The sequence below is a fragment of the Rhinolophus ferrumequinum genome, assembly GCF_004115265.2.
Source record: "Rhinolophus ferrumequinum isolate MPI-CBG mRhiFer1 chromosome 15 unlocalized genomic scaffold, mRhiFer1_v1.p scaffold_54_arrow_ctg1_1, whole genome shotgun sequence".
In the NCBI taxonomy this organism is placed as follows: Eukaryota; Metazoa; Chordata; class Mammalia; order Chiroptera; family Rhinolophidae; genus Rhinolophus; species Rhinolophus ferrumequinum.
This window is the reverse complement of record NW_022680357.1, coordinates 13,602,153-13,628,825: the sequence shown is the minus strand read 5'-3', so window position 1 is coordinate 13,628,825 and position 26,673 is coordinate 13,602,153. Positions and strand designations below refer to the sequence as shown.

The 26,673-nt window shown below is 49.1% G+C and overlaps 1 protein-coding gene across 2 annotated transcripts in view; it reads right to left on the bottom strand.

Moving 5' to 3' along the window:
• The window catches only part of ABCC1 (ATP binding cassette subfamily C member 1), a 116,163-nt gene that overhangs the window by 66,767 nt on the left and 22,723 nt on the right, over window positions 1–26,673 (bottom strand). For both annotated transcript variants that reach the window (XM_033101156.1, XM_033101157.1), the window contains exons 2-7: window positions 19,812–19,988; window positions 16,365–16,490; window positions 14,255–14,392; window positions 12,935–13,060; window positions 2,103–2,164; window positions 587–718 (exon numbers count right to left, since the gene is read on the bottom strand). In XM_033101156.1, coding sequence (XP_032957047.1) covers window positions 587–718; window positions 2,103–2,164; window positions 12,935–13,060; window positions 14,255–14,392; window positions 16,365–16,490; window positions 19,812–19,988 — 761 coding nt within the window. The remainder of the gene's footprint in view (window positions 1–586; window positions 719–2,102; window positions 2,165–12,934; window positions 13,061–14,254; window positions 14,393–16,364; window positions 16,491–19,811; window positions 19,989–26,673) is intronic.

The window sequence follows — 26,673 nt, the reverse complement described above, 5'->3', positions numbered from 1 at the left end:
TAGGCTCACTGAGTTTAACAAATGGGCCCCTCTGGTGAGGGGTTAGTGTGAGAGGCTGTGCACGTGTCACGCAGGGGCCAGTGGGAAAGCTCTGTACCTTCTGCTCAGTATTGCTGGGACCCTAAAACTGTCCCCAGAACTGAAGTCTATTTTGAAAACAATCCTTACGGTCAAACGTCCCCTGGATTGGGGCTTCTCTGGCTAATCACCTCATGAGTGGGTGGCTTGGTGCGCTGAACCAAAACACTTAAAATGGCAAGAACATTCAGGAAGCCAGATGTGTGGCCACAGGCGGAGGAACTGACTCAGGGAGGGCAGGGTCCCACGCCCCGGCCACACCTCGCCAAGGGTCGTGGCCAACAGTCAATCACTTCCTCAACGGACATTTTTCTCTCTTCTTTTCTCCCCAAATTGCCTTAGCTGCAGTAAGACCGTGGCTGGGAGGAGTGAAGCAACTTGCCTAGGACCATGAAGCCAGTCAGAAGTGGCACTGCCACCATTCTGGGCCACGGCAGCGGGAGGGAGGTGACCAGGTTATCCCAGAGTGTGTCTGGCTTTCCCCTGTGGCAAGAGGACTTGTACTTACTTTCTGGATTTGGCACATTCCTTCTTCCAGTTCTTTACCAACATGGGCACCACTTGTTCTGACATGTCCTCCTTGTTCAGGGACCAGAGGTCCGTGCTCTCCAGGGGGTGGCGGTAGCCCAGGACCATCAACCTGGGGCCGAAACACAAGGAGGGAGGCGATGAGAGTCGGGAGAAAGAGGATGCTGGCCGTCACCACACACTTCCGCCACTGCCAGACGCCCCCACGCCACGGCAGCCCACCGCAACCGAGCACAGGGTGCAGTTGGGACAATCTGGACACGGATGGACATTTGGGCACATTAAATAATCACTGCTAATTCTGTTACGTCCCCCAGGAAACAACGGCCTCATGCTTTAGAAATACATACAGAATATTTAGGAGGGAACTATCAGGATGGCTCCAATTTACTTTAAAAAGAATTTTTTAAGGCTGCTATGGCAAAGCATTCACAAGTGTAAAATCTGGGTGATGAGCTTATCGCGCTTTAGTAGACTGGTCTTTCTACACGTTGGAACACTTGCATAATAAAAAGCAAAGCTAATATTTTAACCTATTCTTTGGAAATAATTTCAAAATTTCGAATCACATGAATCATACAAAGAATTCCTGTCTCGCCTTCATCTAGTTCACCATTGTTACACTCTGGCCACGTTTGCCAAATATTTCCTCTCTGTCTATATCTATAAACACACACATATGGGAATGTCTATTTGTTTTGGAACCACTTCAGAGTAGATTGTAGGTGCTACACACCTTTACCCCTAAAGACCGGTGTGCATCCCTGCAAGAAAAAAAGACATATTCTTACGTAACCAGAGCACGATGACAAATCAGAAACACGAGCATGGATGGCACGGCCCACGATTCATATTTAAATTATACCAATTGTCCCAGGGAAGTTCTTTAACAGTAATTTGAAAAATAATTAAATATGAAAAATATTTAATTAAAAGTTGATGTTTGCAAAAAGTTTATAAGGACAGGGAACAATGCTTATCGGGCGGGGGAGGATAGGGGATTCAAATATCCCCAGTAAGATGCTCACACTGGGGGGGTGGGGGAAGTGTGCAAAAAAAAAAAAGGGGGGGGGGACGAGAAGAGAAGGGAGCATATCAAACTGTTGACAGCAGCTGTCTCTGGTGTTTTTTTATTGATTTCTGTGTGTTTCTCTTACCTACATTTCCTAGGGTGCATGTGTATTTTTTAATGGGGAGGGGTATGAAACAATGCCAGTAATAGTAATTATGTCTAATGTTAAAAAAATACCCAACTCTGAAGCTAAACCAAGAGCGTGCGGCTTTTCACTGTCCCGGGCCATGCTGTCTGCAGAGGCTCAAGTGGTTTAGTTTACAGTTAATATAACTCAAGATCGTGAACGTGGGGAGCGGGGTCAGTGTCTCTGAGACCTTGTGCCCAGGGCAGGCACACTCAAGACATGACTCTGTCTGTCCGGGGAAGGGTGGGGGGTCTGCTAAACCACACACTCATCACCACCCCTTGCCCGAGGCCTTACCCTGTGATCCACCAGAAGGTGATTCTGGAAAGGAAGGAGGCGCCGGATTCCGGGCATGGATTCTAGTGGAGAGAAAATAGGATGGGGAGGAAAAGGGAAAGGAATGATTCAACTTCTTGGCTACACCAGCGCTCAGCAGGGAGTGGTCAGCAGACGGCTCTTCCTCTCAAAGGACCAGCAGCCACTCTCATGCCACTGATTTGCACCCCGAAAGGATTTCTCTCCTGAGCCCTGGTGGCCTTAAAGGAAACACATGGCAGCTCCTCTAGTTTCACCCAGAAAATATTTCCTGAGTGTCTCCTATGTGCAAAAACAGTACAGTGCATCATATACCTGCCTTATCTCACATCCCCATAGCAACCCAATGGGGGTGATGCTACCACTGTCCCCACTTCACTCATTCATTCATTCAGTCAGTCAGTCAACAAATATTTTCTTAGCATCTACTATGTACCTAGCATCATGTACACAAATCTGAACAGACATGACCCTTCCCTTTAGAAAACCCACGGTATACTGGGCTGGTAGAAGTAGTAGTAATAGTAATAAAAACAACAATACCACCTGCTAACGTTCTCTACGAGCTGAGTAGTGTACACAAAGCATCTCATTTAATCTTCATAACTACCCTATGAAATAGGTAAAAGCAATCATCCTCATTTTGTAGTTAAATCGAAGAGGCCAGGGGTGAAATGACTGGTCCAGAGTCCCACCGCGAGAAGATGTGAGACAGGATGTGAGCTCCCAACAGTCAGGCTCCAGAGAGAGACAGTCATCAAATGATCGTGTGAACAAACACAAAACAGCAACTGCAATGGGGATCACAGCCTGGAGGCGGGTCAGTATTACCAGTGAGCTCAGTGGTGTCTTACTGGGCTCAATGGAAGCGAGTCGACAAGGGATGAGGGCTGACCCAGTTGACAAAAGATCTGGAAAGGCATCCCTGCAGATGATGTTCAAGCTGGAATTTGAAGAGTGAGTAGAGGATAACTAAGAAAAGGGGACAGGCACGGTGGTCCCAGCCGAGAGAACAGTATGTGCAAAGGCCCTGTGGTATACGGGAGCATGGCCTCCTCCAGGGACCAAGATGGGGCCTGGGCAGTCTACACTGGAGGCCATGTAAGGCATTTCGGTCTTCATCCTAAGGCAATGGGAAGTCACGGACGGCTTCTCAGCAAGCTTTAAAGGACCTGTTTCCCAGACGAGGAAAGGGACATCGGCCCCTGGGATCGAACACAAGGGCCGGCTTTCAACGCTGATATGCTCAGGTCTAAATTCCGAAGCAGCAGCTTTAGTGAAGGGGGGTCACCACTTTAGTGAAGAGTCAGTCATGAGCTCTTTGGCAGAGGACGGCGCTCAGCGTCCCAGCATTTTTCAGAGACAAGGCATTTAGAGCTATCCCCGACCCAAGTGGTTTTCCACCTGGGCTGGGAGTGCTTTTAGAAAACACCGTACCTGAGTCCCCCCGCCCCCCCCACCACTGCCTCAGAGTCTGATTAACCTGGTTTGGGGTGGGGCCCAGGGGAGTGTTTGTTTTTAACTCCAGAGTCTCCTTGGCAAAGTATCTGGGCACGAAATGTACACGACAAGCCTAGAACCGCTTGTCACACCTGACACGAAGGAGACTGAAGCTGGGTAGGATTGTTAAAAGGTCTCGGAAGTAACCAGAAGTGGCTCCCACTAGCCCACAAAGGGACAATCTGAGCTGCAATAAGGACAACAAGTAGAATGGACTGAAACACGTCACGCATGTTTAAATACACAAGTTCATACTGATACTGGACGAAAAGAACCACCTCTTGGTGTCGCTGAGGAAAAGATGTGAGCAAACCAAGTCGTTGCACAGGAAATAGAGTAAGGACAGGAAACAAGCATTTTTCCTGCCTTTCCTAAAGGAGCCATAGCATGGCGGGGGCGAGGGGCTGTAAAGAGATGAGGGGAAATGTCGTCTTTGGATAGAAATAGTCCAGCTAATAAATGAAGACGGGATGACACAACGTAAGACAATGTGCCACGTTGCAACCACAATGGAGCACTGAATTATTACTGTTTTTAGGCCACATAATGGTGTCCCCATTTTACTGTTTAAAACCCTTATCTTCCAGACACTGCCACTGGGGCAAGCTGGGTGAAGGATATACAGAAACTCTATCTACCATTTTCACAACTTCTCATGAATCAACTTATTTCAAAATAAAAGTTATTACAAATTGAAAGCTCCTTATCTTTCAGCGATACCTACTGAAACGCGTCCACATGTGATGTAGGGTCGAGTCCATGGCAGTTCATTACATGATGCTTTCGTACACATGTGCGTTTCCAACATGAAAAGCTCTCCCAGTGATTCAAACGTGCAGCGTCCTGGGCTGAGAACCACCAGGCTCCTGGGCTGAGGCCTGCAGAGGTTCCCAGCCCAGGCTGTCCCAGAATCACCCAGGTGCCCAGGGTCCCAACCCAGACCAACCAGATCAGCGCTTCTGGGCACGAGGCCCTGGCATCAGTATATTTTTAATGAGGTGAATCAGATGGCCCACAGATCTACATCCCAGACCACTCTAAAGCAGACTGACTTCAGACTGTGGAGCCAGAGAACGCTGCGTTCAAATTCCAGTTCTGCCGTTTTCTAGCTGAATGACCTTGGACAACTCCCTTCTTCTCGAAGCCTTGGTTTTTGCTGCAAAGTAGGACAAGTGAAGTGAGGTCCCTGGGACTCTGTCATAAGATGGAATTCTTCCAACCTAAGGTGGCAACAGTTTTCGTGGAGGAGGTGGTGGGATTTGCTCTGAAGACTGGTTTTTCTTCCGGAAGTGGGTGGGTTATCAGGGAATCGCAAATGTCCTTCAACTAGGACATTTCCTACCCACGCAATTCCTACCCACGGTGGAAAGCTAAGCAATGCTGGCAGAGAAGTAGGAGGGTGTGGGGAACAGCTGGCAATGACTCATTTATTCTTGAGCAAATATTTAGGGAAGCCCTGCCTATATGCCAGGAGGCAGCTAAGGGCTGGGGACACAGCTAGGATGGAGACAGTGAGGTCCCCACCCCACAGAACTTCTAACTGAGGGAGATGGGCAGGAAGCAAACCAAGATGCAAATAAATGTGTAACTATAAACGGTGAGAGCTGCAACAAAGGAAAGATACAGGGTGCCAGAGAGAGAGGGGGTAGGGAAGCTGACGTGTCAGGCAAAGGCACAGCTGGTAGGTTAGAAGGTTAGAATCCCAGCTCTGCCACTTACCAGCTGTGGAATTTGGGACAAGTTACTTGGTGGTGATGAAATGAAATGAGATAAAATAAGCATGTCAAGTACATAGAATAGTACCTGGCACAGAGTAAAAGCTCAAGAAATGGTATCTTGATTATTACCTATAATGGTAATAATAACATAAACGGGAATAATGAAAACAGCAGCAGCGTCTTCCATCTCTGGCAGGCCTGTGAGCCACCAAGCACCGTACCAGATGCTTTCTTCACGTCGGGGTCAGCAAACAAAGGCCCGTGGATGGGCTGGCCGCTTGGAAATAAAGTTTTATTGGGACACGGGGATGCCCATCCATTTACACAATGTCCGTGCTGCTTCTGGGCTACAAGGGCAGAGGTGAGTAGCCGTGCCAGATGCCACACGGCCTGCAATGCCTGAAACACTTACTGTCTGGCTCTTTGCACAAAACGCTGGCTGAGCCCTGCTCACGTTAGACCTCACAACACCCTAAGACACAATGATTAATAAGGGGGAAACTAGGGCTCAAATGAGGGCCTTCTGCCTCCTAATCTAGTCTTCCCTTCAGTCTTGGCATCAACAGGGAGTAGGATGGTGCAAGTTACACCTTACACAAAGGGGCCCAGCTGAGGGGCAAGTGGGCGCTGAAGGGCACCCCCTGCCCAGCTCAACAAAGCCGCCAGGTCCTATGCGAGGGAGGGGCTGTGTCAGCTTGAAGGAAGCAAGGCCTTTCCCAAACTCATCCACCTAGAGCGGGTGAGTCATCTTTTTCTAATTTGCAGAGGCAGGTGCAGACAGCAGAGGCGTTCGGCATATACCCACAGGCACCTCATAAATCCTGGCCTTCGTTCCAAGGAAAGCAAGTCCAGCTGTGGGTCAAGAATGAAGCGATCTGTGGACTGCACAATTAAAGCTGAATTTGTTCCCTTTGTACCCAACTGTACACAAATGAGACCGTAAGAAATGATGGCCCACAGGGAAAAGATGAATGCTCACTCTGCTAGTGAAAAATCCCAGCCCCTGCAAGAGAATTCACCCTGCACATGCAAGAAGGCCGGACCATCACCATGAACATTCCAGTTTGTAATTTGCACACTCCAAGCGCTTGATCAAATTCATCTCCCCAGTCCTCCTTCCTCTGCTGGATCCAAACACGGATTTTCAGATCATCGGAAGCCATGTCGGGACGACACAGGGTCCCCCTCACCAGCAAAGAGGAGGAAATACTTATGGGTTTGGGAGCTGGTTTCCAGAAGTCCCTATCTGACGTGGAAGGCCTGACTTGACAACAGACAACTGGAGTGCTGAAGCAGCCAAGAACTGATGATTATGAAAGCAAAGGAAAAAAGGCTAATGCATGAGGATCCAGATGGCAGACCATTCAAATGAAACCAAACAGGACACTCTAGCATAAAATGACGTATAAAAGCAGAGCTGCCAGCTCTGGGTTTCCAGCCTCTGAGACTGAAACGGACGAACTCCTGACCGAGGATGAAGGAGGCTTGTGAACTGGTCCCCGACTCCTTTAGAAAGGAGAATAATTCACACGAGCCCTGGCTGAAGGTGAAAGGAGGGAAAGTCGGACCATGCAAACAGAGCTGTGTTCTTTGGCATCTATGTCTGGCTCCAGCTGACTTGGCCAGAAACTACATGGATTGAACCAATTTGGTACAACAGCCCCAGGCACTGGTTCTTTTGAGAACTCATTCATCACCTCCCATACAGGATAGTTTGGGGGCGACCTCCTTTGGGTCTTTCAGCATACTGGCCTTTTTGGCGGAAATTCTCTGGGTCCCCACACACATTTTCTAGTTCTGATTCTGCTTTTAGTTTGGTTGTCTGCTGCTGACTCCCACTCTGCATTTCCTAAATGCCCAGGAGTAAGGGATGGGTGAGGCAGTACAGCTTAGAGCAAGGGTTCTTGAAAGAGGCCTCCAACACCAGTTTCCACAGCACCTGGAAATCTGTTAGAAATGCAAATACTGGGGCCCCACCCAGATCTACTGACTCAGAAGCTCTGGAGGTGGGACCCAGTGATCTGTGTTTCAACAAGCCCTCCAGAGGAGGCCCAGGCCTGCTCAGATGTGCGAACCCAACAGAGGGGCTCCCCGATCCAGCCTCGAGACGAAGGCAAGACACTTCGCCACCCTGACTCTCGGTGTTCGCATCTGTAAAATCGTGCCTCGTGGGGTTGCTTCGAGAAGTAAGCCAATTAATAACTAAATACCGCACCCCGGGCTGTTAGTACCATTCTCATTCGTTGGAACAGATTGAAACGCCCAACAATGAAAGAGATTCGCTGCTACAACGTGAAATGTTGCTGTTTCTTGTTGGTTGTGCCGCGTGGAGCTGTGCAAGCCACCTCCCTGCTGAGGACCAGTTTCTCCCACCGTAGCACACATCACGCACGCACCGCCCTTCCCCCACGCACCGCCCTTCCCCCACGACGTTGTCTATTATTCCCTGGCTTCTGATCCTCTAGTGCACACGGTCACTGTCCAGCTCAGCCTTCCTCTCCATGTGCCTGAGCTCCTGCAACGGCGCCCTAAGTGTCCTCTCCAGCCTTTCCGTGTCCCAGGCGTCCTCTTCCTTCTGGCTGGCAAACACTCCCAAGCTGAATGTGTCACAGTCCTGCTGAAAACTCTTCCCTCAGGTCAAAACTCCAAATCTTTATGGTGACACGCTATTCCACCCTTGGTCTTTCCTGCTCGGCTCCCTGGCCCGTCCTACCCAGCCAAGGAGAATTCTATGAGTCCCAAAGGCCCAGGCGTTCCACCCGATTGCCACACGTTGGCACACGCTGGTTCCTTTCCCAGGAGACATCCTGTCCACCCTCCTGCCTTCAGCCTCATCAGCCCTGGGAGGCCACGCATTCCTTTGCCTCAGGCACGCTGGCCGGCAGCCCCCAGCACTTTCCTGCCTCACTGCCCACTGTCCACCCTGCAGCTGCTGGCTTATGTACCCTTTGCCCCTCCCCCACCTCTCCTCAGGAGCACTGGTCACCGTTGGTTCACTTCTAGGTATTCAGAGCCCAGCTCGGCCACTGGCACGATGCTGAATCACTGAATGACTAAAAGCAGAAAGGAGAAAAGGAATTAAAAATGGACTTGACGATGGTTTCATCAACAGTCTAAGCTCAGCAGCTCGTTGTCTCTGGGGTGTGAGGGGTAGAAACTGACCATCAAGGGGCGGGGGGGGGGAACTTTCCGGGGTCCTGGTAACGTTCTCTATCTCGATAGGGGTTTGAGTTATTCACTTATCAAAAACTCATTGAATGGTAACAAGATTCAAAAATGTCACTGTACATAAATTTCACTTTAAGGAAAACAAAACTATAAACAGATAGTGAGCTCTAGCAATGGTTTGTATGGTAAAGTGTTTGGGTGAAGGCCACTAATGTATTTCAAGGGAAGTTTCAGATACCAAAAAAAATCAGCCGGTTGGCTGGCTGGCTAGTTATGTGATAAAGCAACTTGAGCAAAATGTTAACTGTAGAATCTAGTTGGTGGGTAGATGGGTACTCCCTGTGCAATTCTTTCAACTTCTCCGTAGGTTTGAAATGTTCGTAGGAAAATGCTGGGGAAGAAATGTTTCGTATTTATGGACAGGGCTAAAAATACCTCTTACTCCAAGTGAGCTGAGTGGTTTTTACTGAATGTGCTAAACCAGAGCTTTCCAACTGGGAGGGATCGAATCAAGATGAGACGAGTCAGCAGGGCTAGGAGGCCCGAGACGTTGCATTTCCAGTGAGCATCTGGGGACACCGACGCTGTGGTCTGAAGACCCCACTCTGAGAAGTGAGGGTCGGCTATGCGACCACATTTGGCCTGGACGCCCACAACTGCGAATGGAACCCCCGCCCCAACCCTACACCGTAGCCTCAGGGCCGGCAACATAAAAGGACCAGAGGCTGGGGACAGGCAGGGAGCAGCCCCACAGACAAGCAGGACAGGAATAGATGTCTGAGTCACGCAGCAGGGTGGGTGCAGGGCCAGCTGGGGAGGCCGGCCGGCGGTGTGACTCAGCAAGAGGGAGTATGGAGAAGCAGAGCGCTGCAGCTCCCCCCACCCCCCAGCCCTGCATGACCCTGGCCCACCCCTGGACGCGGCTGACCCATCTCTCTGAGGACAGGCGACATGTGGCTGTCGCTCTGCGAACAGAAGAGAGGCAGAGGCCGCACTCTCCTGATGTGTCAGGCTGCGCTGTAATATTAGCCCTGAGGGTGACAGGCAGACAGGCATAGACGCCACCTACGTGAACCCCTCCTCAGACCTGGGGCAGGAGAGGGGCGAGCGGGCATCAGATGGAACCTCAACCCATTTGCAAGGTGGGGACACTGACAGGAGGGGCGTCTGGCCCAACATCCCCTATGAAACGTCACATGCCCCACCTTCCTGCCTTCCTCTCAGTTGTGGTTCTGCAGTTCTTTGTCGGTTGGCCTGCTTAATGGCTGTCTCACCAGGAGGCCAGAAGCCTCTGAGGGTACACAGCAGACTCTATTTTCCAAAGATGGCCAGACATTATCTGCCACCCCATGTGCTCTTCTCACAATGAGGTCTGGCCACGCCCCCATCTAGAGGGGGGTCTGTGCCCGCCCCCTCACAGTTGCTCCCAGGCAGACTTTTGTGATTGTCACAAGCAAGAGAGTAGGGCAGGGGGGTGGGCGATTAGCTCAGGTGGTAAGAGCGTGGTGCGGATAATACCAAGGTTGCCACTTTGATCCTCGCATGGGCCACTGTGAGCTGCGCCCTCCTTAAAAAAAAGGAGAGTAGGGCAGGAGTGACATTATGTGACTTCTGGGACCAGGTCGTAAAATGTGACACAGCATCCACCTGGCTCTCTCTCAGAACACTTACTCTTACAGAGCAGCTGCCACACTGTGCGGAAGCCCCAGCCGCTTGGGGAGACCACAGGGAGCTGTCAACCCTGGCCCCAGTGGCTGTGTTCACCACTAGACACGTGAGTGAGGAATTCTTCTGGCAAACTCGAGGCCCCGCCACCATTCGACTCCGACTGCAGGAAAGACCCCAAGTGAGACCCACCCAGCTGAGCCCAGTGAACGCCCAGGACTGGGAAACAAGAACAAACCAGGGTGGTTTGTTCTGGAGAAACAGACAACTGGAGCAGGACGAGCAGGGCATGAATCATATCTAATTCACACACTGTTGTGTCTCCACAACTAAGAACTCTATTGCAACAGACGCTGAACCAATGTCTGTCGAAGGGATAAGGAAGGCAGGTGGGATTAAAGCTCAGGGTCTGCCCAACTGCAGATTTAGGGCATAAGTTAGGGTCTCACAGCCCCCTCTCTGAGCTTCAATTTCTAAAACAGTAAAAGGAGTGGGGCGGAGGGTCAGAGCGTCCCAGCCCCCCGCTGCCTCTCCCCCACCCCGCGGCCCAGTCTTGAGCTGCTAGAGCTGAGAGGTCAGGCCACCCCAGGGTGGCAGAGCAGGCCCCAGGCCCAGGCTCCTAGGAATGCAGAACACACGATGGGAAGAGGAAGTCAGCTTTATGAGCCACGTCCCTGCACACATGCCCAGGGAACAGGGGACAGGAACTTTATCCAGATTCCCAGAGGGGACCAGAAATCTGCAATTCCCTCCAGCATAAAGCACCCAGGATGGTTCCCATGGCAAGCCTGAAAGGTCAGGTGATCCCCACACCAGCCCGCCAGCCCCACCAGGGCTCATTTTACCCTCAGAGGAACCCAAGGTCTGCAGCCACCGAGGGGGTGTGGCTTGTTCGGTGTGACCCTTCGCTCCACAGAACAGCATGACATTTAACATGTATTTCCTGATGGGGCCAGTCCACACCACAAAGCCACCCACGCACAGCTACACACTGAGGAACAGCAGACACAACCATGGGACATCCGAGGCCCTCCTCTGTGCCAGGCGTGGGCAGGAGTCCAGTGGATGCCACAGGCATGGCCGCCGCCTTTGTGGATTTCACACACCTACAAACACACATGCACCAGAACACCCTGACGCACACACTCACAGACACACGTCCACAGACATGTGAACATAAAAATATGCACACGCACACACACAAATGCACACTTTGTTAATTTCTCCAACCTAGGTCCTCGTTGAGCAGGGAAATCCAAGAATGGGACCCCTCAGGCCACACGCCAGGACACGGGTGTGTGTCAACCTTCCTTCCCACAAAGGCGGCCTCATCCTTTTGCTGAGGTTCAGACCGAACCCAACAGAACCACCGCAGCTGGAAACTGTGCCTGCTGCGCTTTCACCTGTCAACAGCTGACTAACCACGAACAAAGCTCCTAATCAAATAAGTGCTCCAAATAAATGCTCCAACAGCATCCTGCCCCTCTCAGAATAAAAGCCACACAGCTCATCTGGCCTACAGGCAACTGTCCCCACCACTCGGATGCCATCCCTCAGCGCTCTCCTGCCTCTCGCTGCTCAGGCCAAATGCTGTTCCCTGGACATTCCACAGCAGCTCCTGCCCCAGGGCCTTTGCACTTGCCACCCCTCTGCCTGGAAACGCTCTTACTCAGGGGATTTGCTCGGCTCACTCTAACTCCTTCAGGTCTCAGCTCCAATGCAGTTTCCTGGGAGAGGCCTTCCCTGACCGCACTTATCAAAACCTGCACACAACCCCCAACCATCAGCTCCATTTCCTCTCCCTGCTTTCTTCTTCTCAGCATTTATCACTACTTGACAGATACTTGGGGCCTGGGTTACTGTTTGCACCCTGCCCCCCATGACAACATAAACTTCAAGCAGGCAAGGACTCTGCTTTATTCACTGCTACAGCCCTGTGCCCAGATCGGGGCATGGCACCTAGCAGTTCCTGATTAGCTCGGGATGGCAGGGAACAATAGAATAGGTAGAAGGAGGGAGAGAGAAGAGGAGGGAGAGAAAGGGGGGAGGAAGAGAGGATGGAAGGAGGGAAGAGGGACGGAAGGGAGGTAGGGAGGGAGGAGAGAGGCAAGGGTGACAAATGACTGTGTTCCCTTTTATTCTCCCAGCAGGAAGAGTGGCCACTTCACCCTGACCTCTGCTGTCCTTCTGCACGCACAGGATTTCTCACAAACTGAAACAAGAGGCTGAGAGTCTCACACTCAAATCCCTGAGGGCCAGGCACAACCCTAAGCAAGGCTGCACATGGCCATAGGGACTGGTGGGGACTGCGGCAAACAGGGCAACACTCCCCAGCTCTGGCCAACTCAGCCAGGTGGGATAACGCCCCTAACGCTGCCAGAACGGCTCCGTTTTCTAGAAAACCTGGACAGTTACAATTTATGTGAAACTTGCTGATTTTTAAATGTGTGCTCACATTTTCTAAAATCACAATGCCAACAAATGAGAAATCCTACAGGCGTGCAAGACACAGCAATTTACAACTGCGATCGTAATCAGGTTCCCTCCTGCAGCCCCCGCCCCCACCCCAGCTACAGCTACGGCTCGGTTTTTCCAGCTGTAAAGTGAAGAGGATGCTATCATCTATCTCCAGGTGTTTGGGGAAGATGGAAGGAGATCCCAGAAGGATGATAATGGCTCAGAACAAGTGCCCAATCAACGTCAGCCGTCACTGTACACTATTTCTCTCTCAGACACACTCGTGGTCCCTGTGATCACACTTACGGGGTCATTGATGGTTTCAGAGAACAGGGGCAGGCGGTCTGAGAAACAGGACAGCACGAGCTGAATCAGCACGAGGGAGAAGTAAATGTAGAAGGTGGCATCGCGAAACACATCGACTTCGGCATCCTAAATGTGAGAGGGGGAGGAGGAAAAGCAGATCGATTTCTGGAAGCAGCTTGCAGAGGCCGGGGGAGCAGACTGCAGAAGCGCCACCGGCTCAGAGTACCAGGTTCTCTGCCCCGTCCCAGGCCCCCGCAAGATAACACGAGAGGCGGTGACACCACGGAGTGGTCCACACCGCCTGGGGAGGGCGCCCCCCACACTGGGAGGAGGCCTGGGTCTGGGAGTGAAGCAGACCCACACACAGGGGCCTGCCTCCACTCATACTGGCTGTGGGACTTTGTCAGCTTACATACCTCTCTGTGCCTCAGTTTCCCCATCTATAGATAGACCAGTGGTTCTCAACTGGGAGTGATTTTACCTCCCAGGGAACACTTGCCAGTGTCTGGAGACCATTCTGTTTATCATAAGTTGAGAGGGCGTCACTGGCACCCAGGGAGTGGAGGCCAGGGACGCCCCTAAACATCCTACAAAATGCAGGACAGCCCCTCACAACAAAGACGCCCCTGGCCCAGACGTTGATTAGTTCTGAGGCTCAGAAACCCTGGCAGAGTATTCATGGAAAGAACTTAGTCCCCCTCTGGCACTTTGAAAACAAGAACTCCATACATGTCAGCTGCCATCACTATTAAAGACAAGTCTGTGCTGTATACAGCAGGCGCTCAATAAATGTTCCATTTCTTTTCCTTCCTTTGCCTGACGCCAGTTCCTGGCAGGGCACAATAGGACGGAGTCTGAAAGTACACGCTCTTCAGAATTCCCAAGAGCAGCAGCATATGGCAGCCAACGTGAAGCACTTCACAGCCTGAGTAGTGGCCAATGGCACGAAGGTAACATGGGGACAACCCAGGGCCTCCTGGGGGAGCAGCTGCTCTGCAAACACTGCTCCCCACTCGGCTCCTTTCCAACACCTAGCCTTGCTGTTGACTGCCGACAGGCTCACAGGGTGGTGTGCATCTGCCTGTGGCTCCGGCCCCTGGAGAACCCACATGGGCTCCTCAGAGCTACACAGACAAATGGGGCCCTGAGGAAAGAAGGTTCTAGAACAAAAGCTGAATGAGGTAGGGAAATCCCTGGGGAAGAAGCCAGGCTCATCCCTTCATGCCTATGGCAACACAGAATTTCCACACAAGCCATAAAGGAACACGCATCTCTCCCAAGGGCCACTGCAGGAAGGTACAGCATGAGGCCACCACTTACCTCTTTTAAGGCATTCATGATTTTGGATCTCAAGATGACAAGGGCACACAGTAGGGCTACAAGCCAAAATGTGAGCATTACCCCTGAGGACTGGACTCCCTTCCTTCTCTCGAACTGAATTAAAAAGGTAGCAAGCAGCTGGAAGACAGAAGCACACAATAACGTCATGAGGAGCAGGCAAAGCCCCCCAAGACCCCCAGTGTCCAGGAGCCTGGCAGACATTAGGCTGGGAGCAGAGCTGCCCTCAGCCCAGTCATACAGGAACAGCCTGGGCGCGGACCTGGCTCCAGCCCCAGCTCTGCTCTCACCTTGCTGGGTGACCCTGGGCAAGTTACTGAACCTCTCTGAGCCTCCACTGCCTTGTCTACAACATGGAAGTGATAACAGCACCTAACTAGAGAGTTGTGGGAATTTAATGAGACCGTGTATAGATCTGGGAGAGGACGGAAAAGTCAGGGGAAAGTGTAGAACAGAGATGGACACACTTTCGCTTAAAAGACCAGATAGTAAATGTGTTAGCTTTGTGGACCACAGACTCTGTCACAACTACTCACTGTTGCTACAGTAGCGTGAAAGCAGCCCCAGATGAGGGGCAGAGAGACTGAGGATCTCACAGGCCAGTGCACCTCTCAGCCAGCCCAGCTCAGAGCTATCACACCCGTGGCCCCAGCATCACAGACTAAGGCCTGACTGAAGAATCAAAAGACCAGGAACAGGGAAAGTGAAGGGAGTAGGAGCTACTCCAGGCCAAATGAGTCCACCTTGACCTCCGCTTGCCACAATGTAGAGCCCAAGACCTTCAGGCCAGCACAGCCAAGCCTTTATTTCTCCATGCCTTCAACACATTTCTGGAGTGCTTACTGCATACCAAGCACGGTGCCAGGCTCTCAGGACAGAAAGGAGCGCCAAGCCCAGCAGGAGAGCCAGGTATAAGCAAAGAGCACCATCAACACAGAGGGGCAGACACTGGAGCCACACAGCCTGGGTGTGAAGCCGGCTCTGCCGCTTACTGGCTGTGTGACCGTGGACCAGTTCCTGAACTTTTCTGTGCCTCAACTTGCTTATCGACAAGATGGGGATGATGAGCAAACATTCTTAAACGAGTTGATACACAAAGGGATTAGGACAGTGCCTGGCACAGAGCACACGCTGTTAACATGTGAGCTAAGGATCTGTGGTCCCCCCACAATCTGGTTCCACCTGGCCTTTCTTGACCCATCTTCTGTCGTGTCCACTGCCTGCCCCCTGAAGCCCCACTCCACGGCCCTGCTTCATAGAACGGCTCATCTTCCTTCCCCAGATACTCCCTTTTAGTCTCCAACCCTTCTTTGGACACACTGTTCTCCCTGCTCAAAACATCCTGCCCCAAAATTGCTCCCTAACTCATTCTGCAACACTTCTCAGAGGACTCAAGACACATGGTACCTTGCAGGAATGGCTCTTAATTCAGAGCATGTCACTGTGGAATGCAAGAGCTAAAAGCATGGCCTCTGGGGTGATCACCCCTCCCTTGGCTATGTATTAGCTGTGTGACTTTTAGCAGGGTACACAACCTCTCTGTGCCTTAGTCACCTCACCTTAAAATAGAGACAAAGCAGCCCCTATCTCACAAGCTTGTTCTGAGAATTAGACATAGTAAGTACTCAGAACATGTCAGCTGCAATAAAGTACTTCCCCTGCCTGTATCTCCCACTAAATTAGAAACCCCCGTGGGGCAGGGTAGTTTCTTATTCAGCCTGGCATCCTACCCTTGCACCAGAGCCTGAAAACTTAAGAAGCCATTGGATCTTGAGCAATTAATATAAACGACTGAGCGAGCCAGTGCAAGAACAGAGTACAGCAAGCGCAGTGGAGGATGGTACGTGCCATTCAGCCTCCAGGGCAGGGAGGGCAATAGGGCCCGCTGGGAACTGTGGTAACCTGGCCAGCACATGCCCCATAAAAGGCTGCAGTCATCCCTCAGCTCCAGCTGACTGCTGCCCAAGTCCGGTGTCACCAGCTCTTTGAGTTTTTCAAGAGAAGCCAGATTTCTGGATTTTTACTGGGAGATCCTCTCATTTCTAAATGCCGGCCACTGCTTTTGGTCTTCACAGTACCAGCTGCTACTTACCATGGTGATACCCAAGAGCGTTGGGCTGACCAGAAACACGGGGGCTGGGAACCGGCCCCAACTTCTTTCCCAGAAAGCGTAGAAGAGGTCTGCCCAGCAGACGAGCCACAGCAAAAACCCCAAGGCCTGGAAGAGAAGTATATGCAAGGCTTAAAATGGATGCACTGAAACTCACCCCTGCTCAGCCTCAGGGGGACCAACCAACCCCTAAACTATCAGATGGGTCCCTTGGGCGTAGCACACATCCTCTGGAACACGGCCAAGTGCTACGTAGTGTGAGCCACCATCTGAGCCACCTCACTTGTCTGTAACCCGCATCCTCCCCTCCCCTGTACTCCAGGCGTGACTTATTTGTCTGGTCACTAGTCACCCCAGCACCTGAAAATTCAAGAGCTCAGTCTAGAGCTTGTCTGTATGAGCAACCCCAGCCGCTGGCATAAGACCCTTCTCACAATAAGCATTTATTCAACAACATTCATCCAGCCAAAATGTACTGGGCCACACACTTTGCAAAGTGCCAAGGGTACAAAAGGAAACAAAGCAGACAAAAGTGCCTGCCTTAGACTTATCAGGGGGATCACTTCATAAATTATATAAATCTCTAACCACTACACTGTACACCTGAAACTAATATAAAATATTGAATGTCAACTATAATTTAAAAAAAAAATAGTCACGGGAGTATAAAATACAGCATAGAGAATACAGTCAATGATATTGTAATAACTACCGTGTTTTCCCAAAACTAAGACCTACCCCAAAAATAAGCCCCAATTAAGATCGTCAGCCAGACGGATGCATTTAGTACATTATGACGATGTTCCAGAAGAAGATGACATGACTGTATTTGAATGTAGATTGTTGTGCATGAAAAAATAAGGCATCCCCTGAAAATACACCCTAATGCGTCTTTTGGAGCAAAACTTAAAATATTTTCGGGGAAATACGGTATAAGACCTGGTCTTATTTTGGGGGAAACATGGTACGTACGGTGTCAGATGGGTAACAGACTTATTGGGGTTATCATTTTGTGAGGTATATAAATGTCTAACTACTATGTTGTACACCTGAAACTAATTTAAAAAAAACAAGTGCCTGCCTTCATGGTGCTTAGATTCTGGTGAAAGCAAACAGGCAAGAAGCAAACTGAAAAATATATACTATAATGCCAGAGTAATAAGTGATATGAGAAAAAATGAAAATGGAGAGAGGGTGTCAGGGAAGCCACTCCCATCAGGTAACGTCTGAGTAAAGAGCCAAAAGTGAGTATTTGAGGGAAGGAGCAAGTCAGGCAGAGGGTACAGCAAGTGCAAAGGCCCTGGGGTAGGAGCATGCTGGGTGGATTTAGGGCTGCTGTGGAAAGAGCAATGGGCATGGCAGGAGATGACAGGCCACTGAGGAAGAGGAGCCTGGAGCCACTGACAGGACTTCTAGAGTGTAGTGAGAAATTACTGGAGGGTTTTTGAGCAAGGCAAGAACAAAATCTGATTTATATTTTAAAGGCAGATGTTGTTTCCCAGGGAAAGCTCAAAGTGCTCCCAGGCGTGTAAGGAAGATATTAGGTCTAATTCAAGAAAGGGAAACAGATCGCATTTTGAGATAGGCTGGAACTGTGAGATTATCGGTGAAAGTAAAAGCTGCATTCACGTTTTCCTGTTTACCAAGGGTTTATGGAAACAAGCCTTGGGAAATGTGGCTTTAAAAAATTACTGAGCGAGGCGTAATTATGAGATATAAGTGATCTCTAGAGCGTTGCTGACTACCTGGCGCTACTTAGACAACGGCAAAGCCACACTGAGTTCCAGGGACCAGCCTTTCGGACTTCTATGTAATCTCCCTCACATACTAGCCCTTTGCTCACATCCGGGCCTCAGATATTATTTCTCTCTCTTTTTTTTTTTTTTAGCATGATTAGAAACCTTGGAAAACTCTTAAATTCTCAGCTGGCAGGGATGTTCTCTAGCATCAGCAAGTGTTTAGCAGAACCTGACTCCATATTCAGTGACCTTCAATTCCACACGTGGTGGGTTCAAGCACACTTAATAAGTAGACTATTTTTTAAATGTAAGCATTTGCATGGAGTTCTTGTTTTTGATATATTCATTTGCTACATCAACAATGCTTTCAGAATTTACCTTTTGGACATACTTGGTTTCAGAACCTGTGAAATGAACTGGCACTCGTGTGTCAATTTCAGATGTGTGAGAATAATATGTTTGTAAAGCATGCACGCGCGCACGCGTGTACACACACACACACACAGCAAAAATACAAACAAAAACTCCTGAGATGGATACATGCCAAGTCAAGGGGAGAAAGTGAATAAGGAACGTGGTGTGTACACGCTCTTTAACACAACTTCCCCTCAGAAGGCTTATCTTTAGGGGGAAGAATAGTAACTGTGCCCCAGAGAAGCAGGCGCCATTCTGACCGAATCAACGAGCTGGTTACCGTGTCACCCTGGATGTAACAGCCTGAGGACACAACAGCATCCCCCTTGCCGTTTTCCAGCCAGACATGTGTTTCCTGAATCTACTCACGATGAAACATTACAGGCCCAAGTTGAGGACTCATTCTGAAACAAAAGGCCCACATTTATCAGCTCTGACAATGTCACAAAACACAGAGAACAGTGAAGAGAACTTCCAGATGAAAGAAAACTAACGGGGCAACATGACCCAATGCAATATGTGACCTTGGCCTGGATCCTGAACCGGGGGAGAAAAATGCTCGAAAGGACAGACAGTATTGGGACAACTGACAAAATGGGAACGCAGACAGATTTTGTTAAAAAAAAAACCCCACTGTGTCCATGTTAAGTTTCCTGATTTTAATAATTGTACTGTGGTTACATTATAAGAATAGCTCTGCTTTGAGGAAAGAGGCACTGAAGAGTTAAGGGGTAAAGGAGCATGGTGGCTGCTACCTCTTCTCAAATAATTCAGAACCAAAACAATAGGTGTATATGGAGAGGACAAAAGCGAATGATAAAACCAATATGGCAAAATGTTAAAAATTGGTGACTGAGAGCAAGAGGTATACAGAGTGAGGGAGAGTTCTTGGTATCACTCTTGCAACTTTTCTACAGTGTGAAATTATTTCAAGATAAAACCTCTTTTAAGTAAAAGGATATCCGTGGTCCAGGAGGAAGATCTCCTGATGATGTCCTGACAATCTCTTGAGTTAGATCCTATCAACCCCTTTGTAATTACGCAGAGCTGAGGCTCACGGAGGCTAAAAAGATGTGTTCGAAGCCCTACAACGAGTACGGGGCAGAGCCAACCCCGGAACCCCCGTCTCACTCCAGGGCCCCAGCCTTCATCTACCACATCATTATCCCGTCTTCTAGAAAAAGGAACTCCGGGCCGATGTAGCAGAAGAAACATGTCAGTTTTCACGAACCGCAACTCCCCACCCAGGCCCAACCTCTGCCCCACGAGGACTTACAGTTTTGGCTTTGTTGAGATGTGTCATCTGAATGTAGCCCCGGTCATGGTGGGACAGATAGAGGAAGTAGAAGGGGAAGCAGACCCAGAGGTAAACACAAGGCACCCACACGAGGATGGTGTTCTGAAAGCACTTGGTGAAGTCAGGGTTGCTGGTGTTCCACGTGACGGTCCACTCCTGCAGACACAAACACAGGCGAGGGGTCAACGGGACGCATCAAGGAGGAGCAGGGGCCGGTATGGAGATCAGAACCAGCGGTCACGGGATTCGAGATACAGACACGATCCCCCTCTCTGGCAGAACGCCCAACTGGAACGACCAGGGACCAGAAAGACTAAGAAACAAGGAATGAGGAAGAAAGTTATGCCTCGTGGCACGAACCGGGCAAGTGCCTGGAACCTTTACAAAAGAGGGAGACGGACATTTAAAGGAATCTGGAAGGGTATTCTCCTGTAAACTGAAGAGTCCTTTAGTCCTATGAAGCACTCCTACTTTACTGTCTTGTGAATCGAGGACTTTCTAATCTTCATCACCATCTCCATCATCACCATCATCACCACCACCGTCACCACCGTCATCACCATCACAATCACTTTCACCAGCACCACCACCACTATGGAGGTATCAAATGGGGGGAGAATCACTTCATCAGTTACACAAATGTCTAACCACTAAGTTGTATCCCTGAAACTAATTTAATATTGAGTATCAACTGTAATAGAAAAAAAAAAAAAATCACCATCAACACCATCACCCCCTGCATCGTGGATAATCCTCAAACTGCTCTTCCGGGAGCTAGGCCCTATTCTAAGTGCTTTCTATGTATTATCTCCTTTAATTCCCTACGTCCTTTATCCCTCCTTTTTAGATGGGAAAACTGAGACACGGGGAGGTTCAGTGATTTGTCCCGTGTCCCAGATGCTAAAGAAATGGAGTGGAATTGAAACACAGGCAATGTGCTCTTGGAGTCCCTGCGTTTTACCACTGAACTATCCAGTCTTGGAAACAAATGTGCTTGAATTACTTTTATTTTTTACGAAACCTACATTTTGTTAAAGAGACATGCCAAAAAAATACATATGTATATAGATTAAGTCTGTCTGCCCAAGAATAAACTTCAACCAGCTGTTAGACTTGAGTAATGGAGAATTTAATTCAAGTCCTGATCTGACCACTGACCAGTTATAACTTTGGGAAAAGTTATTACCTTATCTTGGGATCTCAATTTCCTGTCTCTACCTTGATTAGGTCACATAAGTTTAGAGGTCTGAAACAGGTGGCCTTTAGACCAATTTGGCCCACAAATAGTTTGTGATTATTGTTGTTTTAAGCATACTTGAATTTTTTTTTTTTTTTTAGATTAGATGTCAACATTTCAAATCAGGAAATTGCATACAAAAATTTGGATTTCTATCTTCTCTTCAAAATATGAGAAAATATGGCAGCACTGGGCCATTTTCATACCTCAAAACCATCAGCAAGAGCAGGGCAATAGCCAGTCCCTGGATAAGGGGATAAGGTCCCTGTGTCCCGATGGCCAGTCCCCATGCAGCTCACTTCTCTCCTAGCCTTCTCTCTCCACTATTGGACGATACTCTCTCCAGATTTCTGATTCCAAAAGCCATCCCACAATCGGATAAGTGAGACCACCAAGGAACTCCGAGGAAGCTGGAATCAAACAGCTCCATACAAGCTTTAAAGCCACATCAACAAATGTTAAAAGAGAAAGTGATGGGAACATCAACAAATGTTAAAAGAGAAAGTGATGGGAACATCAACAAATGTTAAAAGAGAAAGTGATGGGAACATCAACAAATGTTAAAAGAGAAAGTGATGAGAACCAGCAGATCATTTCACTTAAAGAAAACATCTGACAATCGGATCAAAACATGTATTCCAAGCGTTTTAAAAAAGAGACCTAGTTCTGTACAACAACGTGAATATACTTAACACAACTGAAGTATGCACTTAAAAATGTTAAAGATGATTTAAAAATAAAGAATCTGACTTGAGAGAGAGACAGAGAGAGAGAGAGAGAGATCTAGGTATTAAGCAAATACAGTGTATCTAAACTAGTTTTTCAAAGGTATGGCTGATATATGGTTCTATGATACAAATGGTTATGTTTCCAGAACCAAGAACAAGGAATCAATGAAATGTAAACTTTAAAAGATTAACACTCACAAAGGGGTTTAGCTAGGAAACTTCTAAACACAAAGAAACCCTAAAAAGGAGAAGTTCATCTCTGAACTTGGGCATTTGGAAGATAGCCTTGTAAATAAGAATGTCATCATAGAGACGGGTGATTTATAGCAAAGACTGATTACTTTAACTGGTTTCACACCAGTTGTAATTCTTAAGGTGATGGTGAAAAAAGGGACTTAACTGTTGGAGGTGATTATATTCAGAACAGTTTCTGAGCAGTTGCCAAAAAAGAGTCATTTGAAAGGAATCTGCCCTTCTAATAAGTCAATGATGCTGGGGCTTAATATATGTAGTTATGTATAGAAGAAGCTCGGTGCGTGTGACATACTTCAATAACCTGATCCTTGCTACAGTTTTTCCTTGCCTGGACCATTGCAGTAGCTTCCTAACCATTCCAGCCCCTCCTGGCCCCACTAAGTCCTCCCCGCTACAGCCAGTTATCTATCCATCCATCCATCCACCCACTAGTCTGTCCACCCACCCACCTGCCCATGCACCAACACATCCAGCCAGCCAGCCAACCATCTACCCACCTGCCCACACCCCCATCCATGTCTCTCTCTCTCTGTATTAATAGGTAATACATTTGTGTCCTAAAACTGTTTCAAATTACACAAAATGCTATTCTATGGAAAGTAAGTCTTCTTCTCTGAACTCTCAACCCCCCCCAATCCCACCCTGCAGGCAAAACTACCATTGGCTTACGTATTCTTCTTCTCGATATCTTCCAAGTACAGTGTGTATCTATTTTGTTTCCCCAAACGTACCCTAATACACGCCTGTTCTTTACCTTACTTTTTTTACTTAACTAGCATTAAAAACCGATCTTTATCAGTAACATAGATCTGCTTTCTTCTTGACAGCGTAATTTTTTTTCTTTTAAACAAAGGGTAGGAGTAACCAGCCATCTTTCCATCCTGGCCCTTAACCCCCAAGTTCTTCTCTCTAGAAGCAACTGTTACCAGTTTCTTACGTATCCTTGCAGAAAATACTTTATGCATACATAGCAAAAATCAATATATATTTTCTGTTATCACAAGGAAGGAGGCAACTCCATCTACTGTTCTGTACTTTGTTTTCCCTTAATAATGGGTCTTAAGCCTATTATTAAACATAAACAGCTTCCTCATTTCTGGGCCAGTTGCTTTATATTCCACTGTATGATAGACTTGACTTTATTTAATCAGTATCCTGCCAAATGGGCATTGGGCTACTCTCACAAACAATGCAGCAGGGAATAAATAATTTAAGTACCTGACATCACACACAAACAAGCATATTTTAGCATCATCTTTTAAAAGAGAACCTCTTAGTCAAAGGGTACGCACATTTAAAATTTAGACAGACACTGCCCTCAAAACAGATACTGCCAATGTAAACGCCACCCAACAACGTACAAAGGCAACTACTCCCCAATTAGCAAGTATTACAAGCTTTGACCTCTGCCAATCTGATAGCGGAAAATAATCTCACGGTAGCGGAACTTCCTTTTCTCTATGAAATGAAAGCTCCTTCCATATGTGTTTGAATGCAGCCAGGTTTTCCTGCTCAGAGGAAAATTCAGACTTAAATAGTTGTGTCAATAAATGGGACAGATCTCACTGCCCTCTCCCCTCTGGGTAACAACCTCCAATGCTCCTATCACCTCTGGGAGCCGATCTTTGCTGTGGATGAAGAGGCCTTCCACCTTCAAGCCCCTCCATTATCTCCTGCCCTGTTCCCCAGTAAGTCAACTACGTCATTCCCTCAAATAAACACTTGTCAAGCATGTGTCAGGCACTGGAGATTCAGGAAGGCCATGGTCCCTGACGTCAAGGCACTCCCCAGCTGCTGGCCACATGAATGGTTCTGTGGGATATCTTTTGCTAGATGTTCTCCCTGCAATGTCTTCCCATCATAACAAACTCCTATTCATCCTTCAAAACCCAACTCAGGTACCCCCCCTTTAAGAATCCTTCCTACTCACTCCCCAAGCCATCAGACCCCTCCACCCCACCACATCTGCCACGACTTTCTTACATATCTGTCAATACTTCTGTCCTGCAAGGACCACGCAAGGAGCTCAGTGCCAGGACCACGGTGTATATACCTTTGATTCCTATCCCCCTGCTCAACAGGTCCCTAGACAGCATGAAGTAAACACATGGCCCAAGCCATGCCTTCCCTTCCTAGCATTATTTCCTACTTTACTTTTTAAAAAATAACAATCCAGCCAAGTAGAACCTGTTACTGACCCCTGGCTTGCTGATCAACTGGATGTGGATTAAAATTCAGGCTCTGACCTCATGTGAACCTGGGCAGGTCTCCAAGCCTCGGTCTCCTCACCAGTCCAGAAAACACAAGGGCGGGCCGCCCCAGTGGCTCAGGTGGTTAGAGCTCCATGCTCCTAACTCCGAAGGCTGCCGGTTCGATTCCCACCTGGGCCAGTGGGCTCTCAACCGCAAGGTTGCCAGTTTAATTCCTCAACTCCCGCAAGGGATGGTGGGCTCCGCCCCCTGCAACTAAGATTGAACACGGCACCTTGAGCTGAGCTGCCGCTGAGCTCCCAGATGGCTCTGTTGGTTGGAGCGCATCCTCTCAACCACAAGGTTGCCGGTTCGACTCCCACAAGGGATGATGGGCTGCGCCCCCTGCAACTAGCAACGGCAACTGGACCTGGAGCTGAGCTGCGCCCTCCACAACTAAGACTGAAAGGACAACAACTTGAAGCTGAACGGCACCCTCCACAACTGAGATTGAAAAGACAACAACTTGACTTGGAAAAAGTCCTGGAAGTACACACTGGTTTCCCAATAAAGTCCTGTTCCCCTTCCCCGATAAAAATCTTTAAAAAAAAAAAAAGAAAAGAAAACACAAGGGACTGGAAGGGAGTATGCGTAAGAACTGCTATGCAGGTTCTTGAGACATTAGCCGGGGCTATTAGCAGGAGCAGATATGAATAATTCTTAATAATCGCCACCCCTGCCACCAGTACTGCCCAGCCAGGAAGCGTAAAGGACAAAGAAAAGCTCAAGTTAGGAAGTGAGCAAGAGGAAATTGGGGAACATCTAAGGACACGTGCAGGAAGGAGAGGTCAGGGCAACGCTTAGCAAAGGAAAGCATTTACCCTGCAGAGGGCAGCTTCCTGCTCAAAGTCAGATGGCCAACCCTGATCAAGAGGGCAGAGACGGAGGCAGGCGGAAGGAAGAGGGAGCATGAAATGGGGAAATGTGACTGCGAACATGAACTTTCACTGCTGCACAAGGCAGCCAACACGGCGTCTCGTCCCCCACCCACACACAGCCTCAGTCACTGCTCCCGGCACAGACAACGGGGGCCCTGACCACAACTGTCACAGTCGTGAAGATAAGTGTGTCCCCCACTGGCTGGGAACTGGACGTCTTCTCTGTCCAAAGGCACACCCTCACTACCCGTGGAGACAAGCAGTGTGGCCCTCTATGTGGGGTTTCTGGGGGAAACAGCGAATGCTGAGGGCTATTAGAAGGTTAGGGAAGGACGGCTGCATGAGTCTGCGGTCACTCACTGCCCCTAACCCCAGGGAGGACAGCTACTCCTGCTCTCCTTCCAGGGCTTTGTCTCCTCATCCACGGAGCTTCGGAAATCATGCAGGTCGGAACTCCACTCTGTGATTCTGCTAACAGAGCATCTACGGGTCCAACTGCCAAGAAACAAAATTCTGCCCAGGACACCAGAAAACGGTCACCAGCGCTGGCAGGCTCTGCACTTTGGGGATCCTCACCCAAGGACAGCTCAAGAAAGTACACACCGACTTCCCCAACCGAGGTGTCTCTTCACAGGACATCTCCATGGCTTAGTCACCTTCTGCGTCCCCCACCCTCATCCCCGACATTCAAGGATCTGGGGAACAAGTCCATGTCGGCTTGGCCCGCGAGCTTTGGGGGTCCATGAAATTTCTATTGTGTGGTGTCATCTCACACCCTTCTCTCTCTGGACGGAATAATGACAACCAACACATCTGAGCACTGATCCAGGTCTCCCACGGACAGGACCCCACCCAGTCCTCACAAGAGGCACTGCTGCTATCCCCATTTCACAGATGAGGAAACTGAGGCACCAGGGAATAAGACATCTTCCCAGAGGCCACACTGCAGTGGGCACATGCTGTCCCCACCCCAAGCCCCACACAGTTTCCCTTCTCTGGCAACAGACCCTGGCTCGTGTTCATAAACAAATCCTCCTCCACTCTCAGCCACACATTCCCGCGAAGCTCCAGGAGTGGGTCCTCACTAGCGTCAGCCCATCAGCAGTCCTTTAGCCGTGTGCTGCTGATTAGCTCTAGAATGGGCATTTGACCCAAGATAAGCCAACCACAGCAAGGACACGGACTCTCTGGTCCCCACTGATGCCAGGTGAGGACGTGCGGTTTACAGACATCTCAGCCACTTACAAGGGAAGCACCAGGTTTGGGAGGGAAAAGTAAAGCGTGGCACCACCATGCTGAGTGTGAGAAGGACGTCGACATTGTAAAAGGTGGAGATGAAAGAAACTGGTGTTTGGTGTCATTGTGGGCTGCTGGATCAAGCTTCACCTGCAGCGTGATGTGGCACCGGGCAGGCCCGAGACTCGATCCCCACTGGACTTTCCTAATAAATTTGCTTTATTGTTTACATAACTTTAAAATGAATTTGCTTTCATA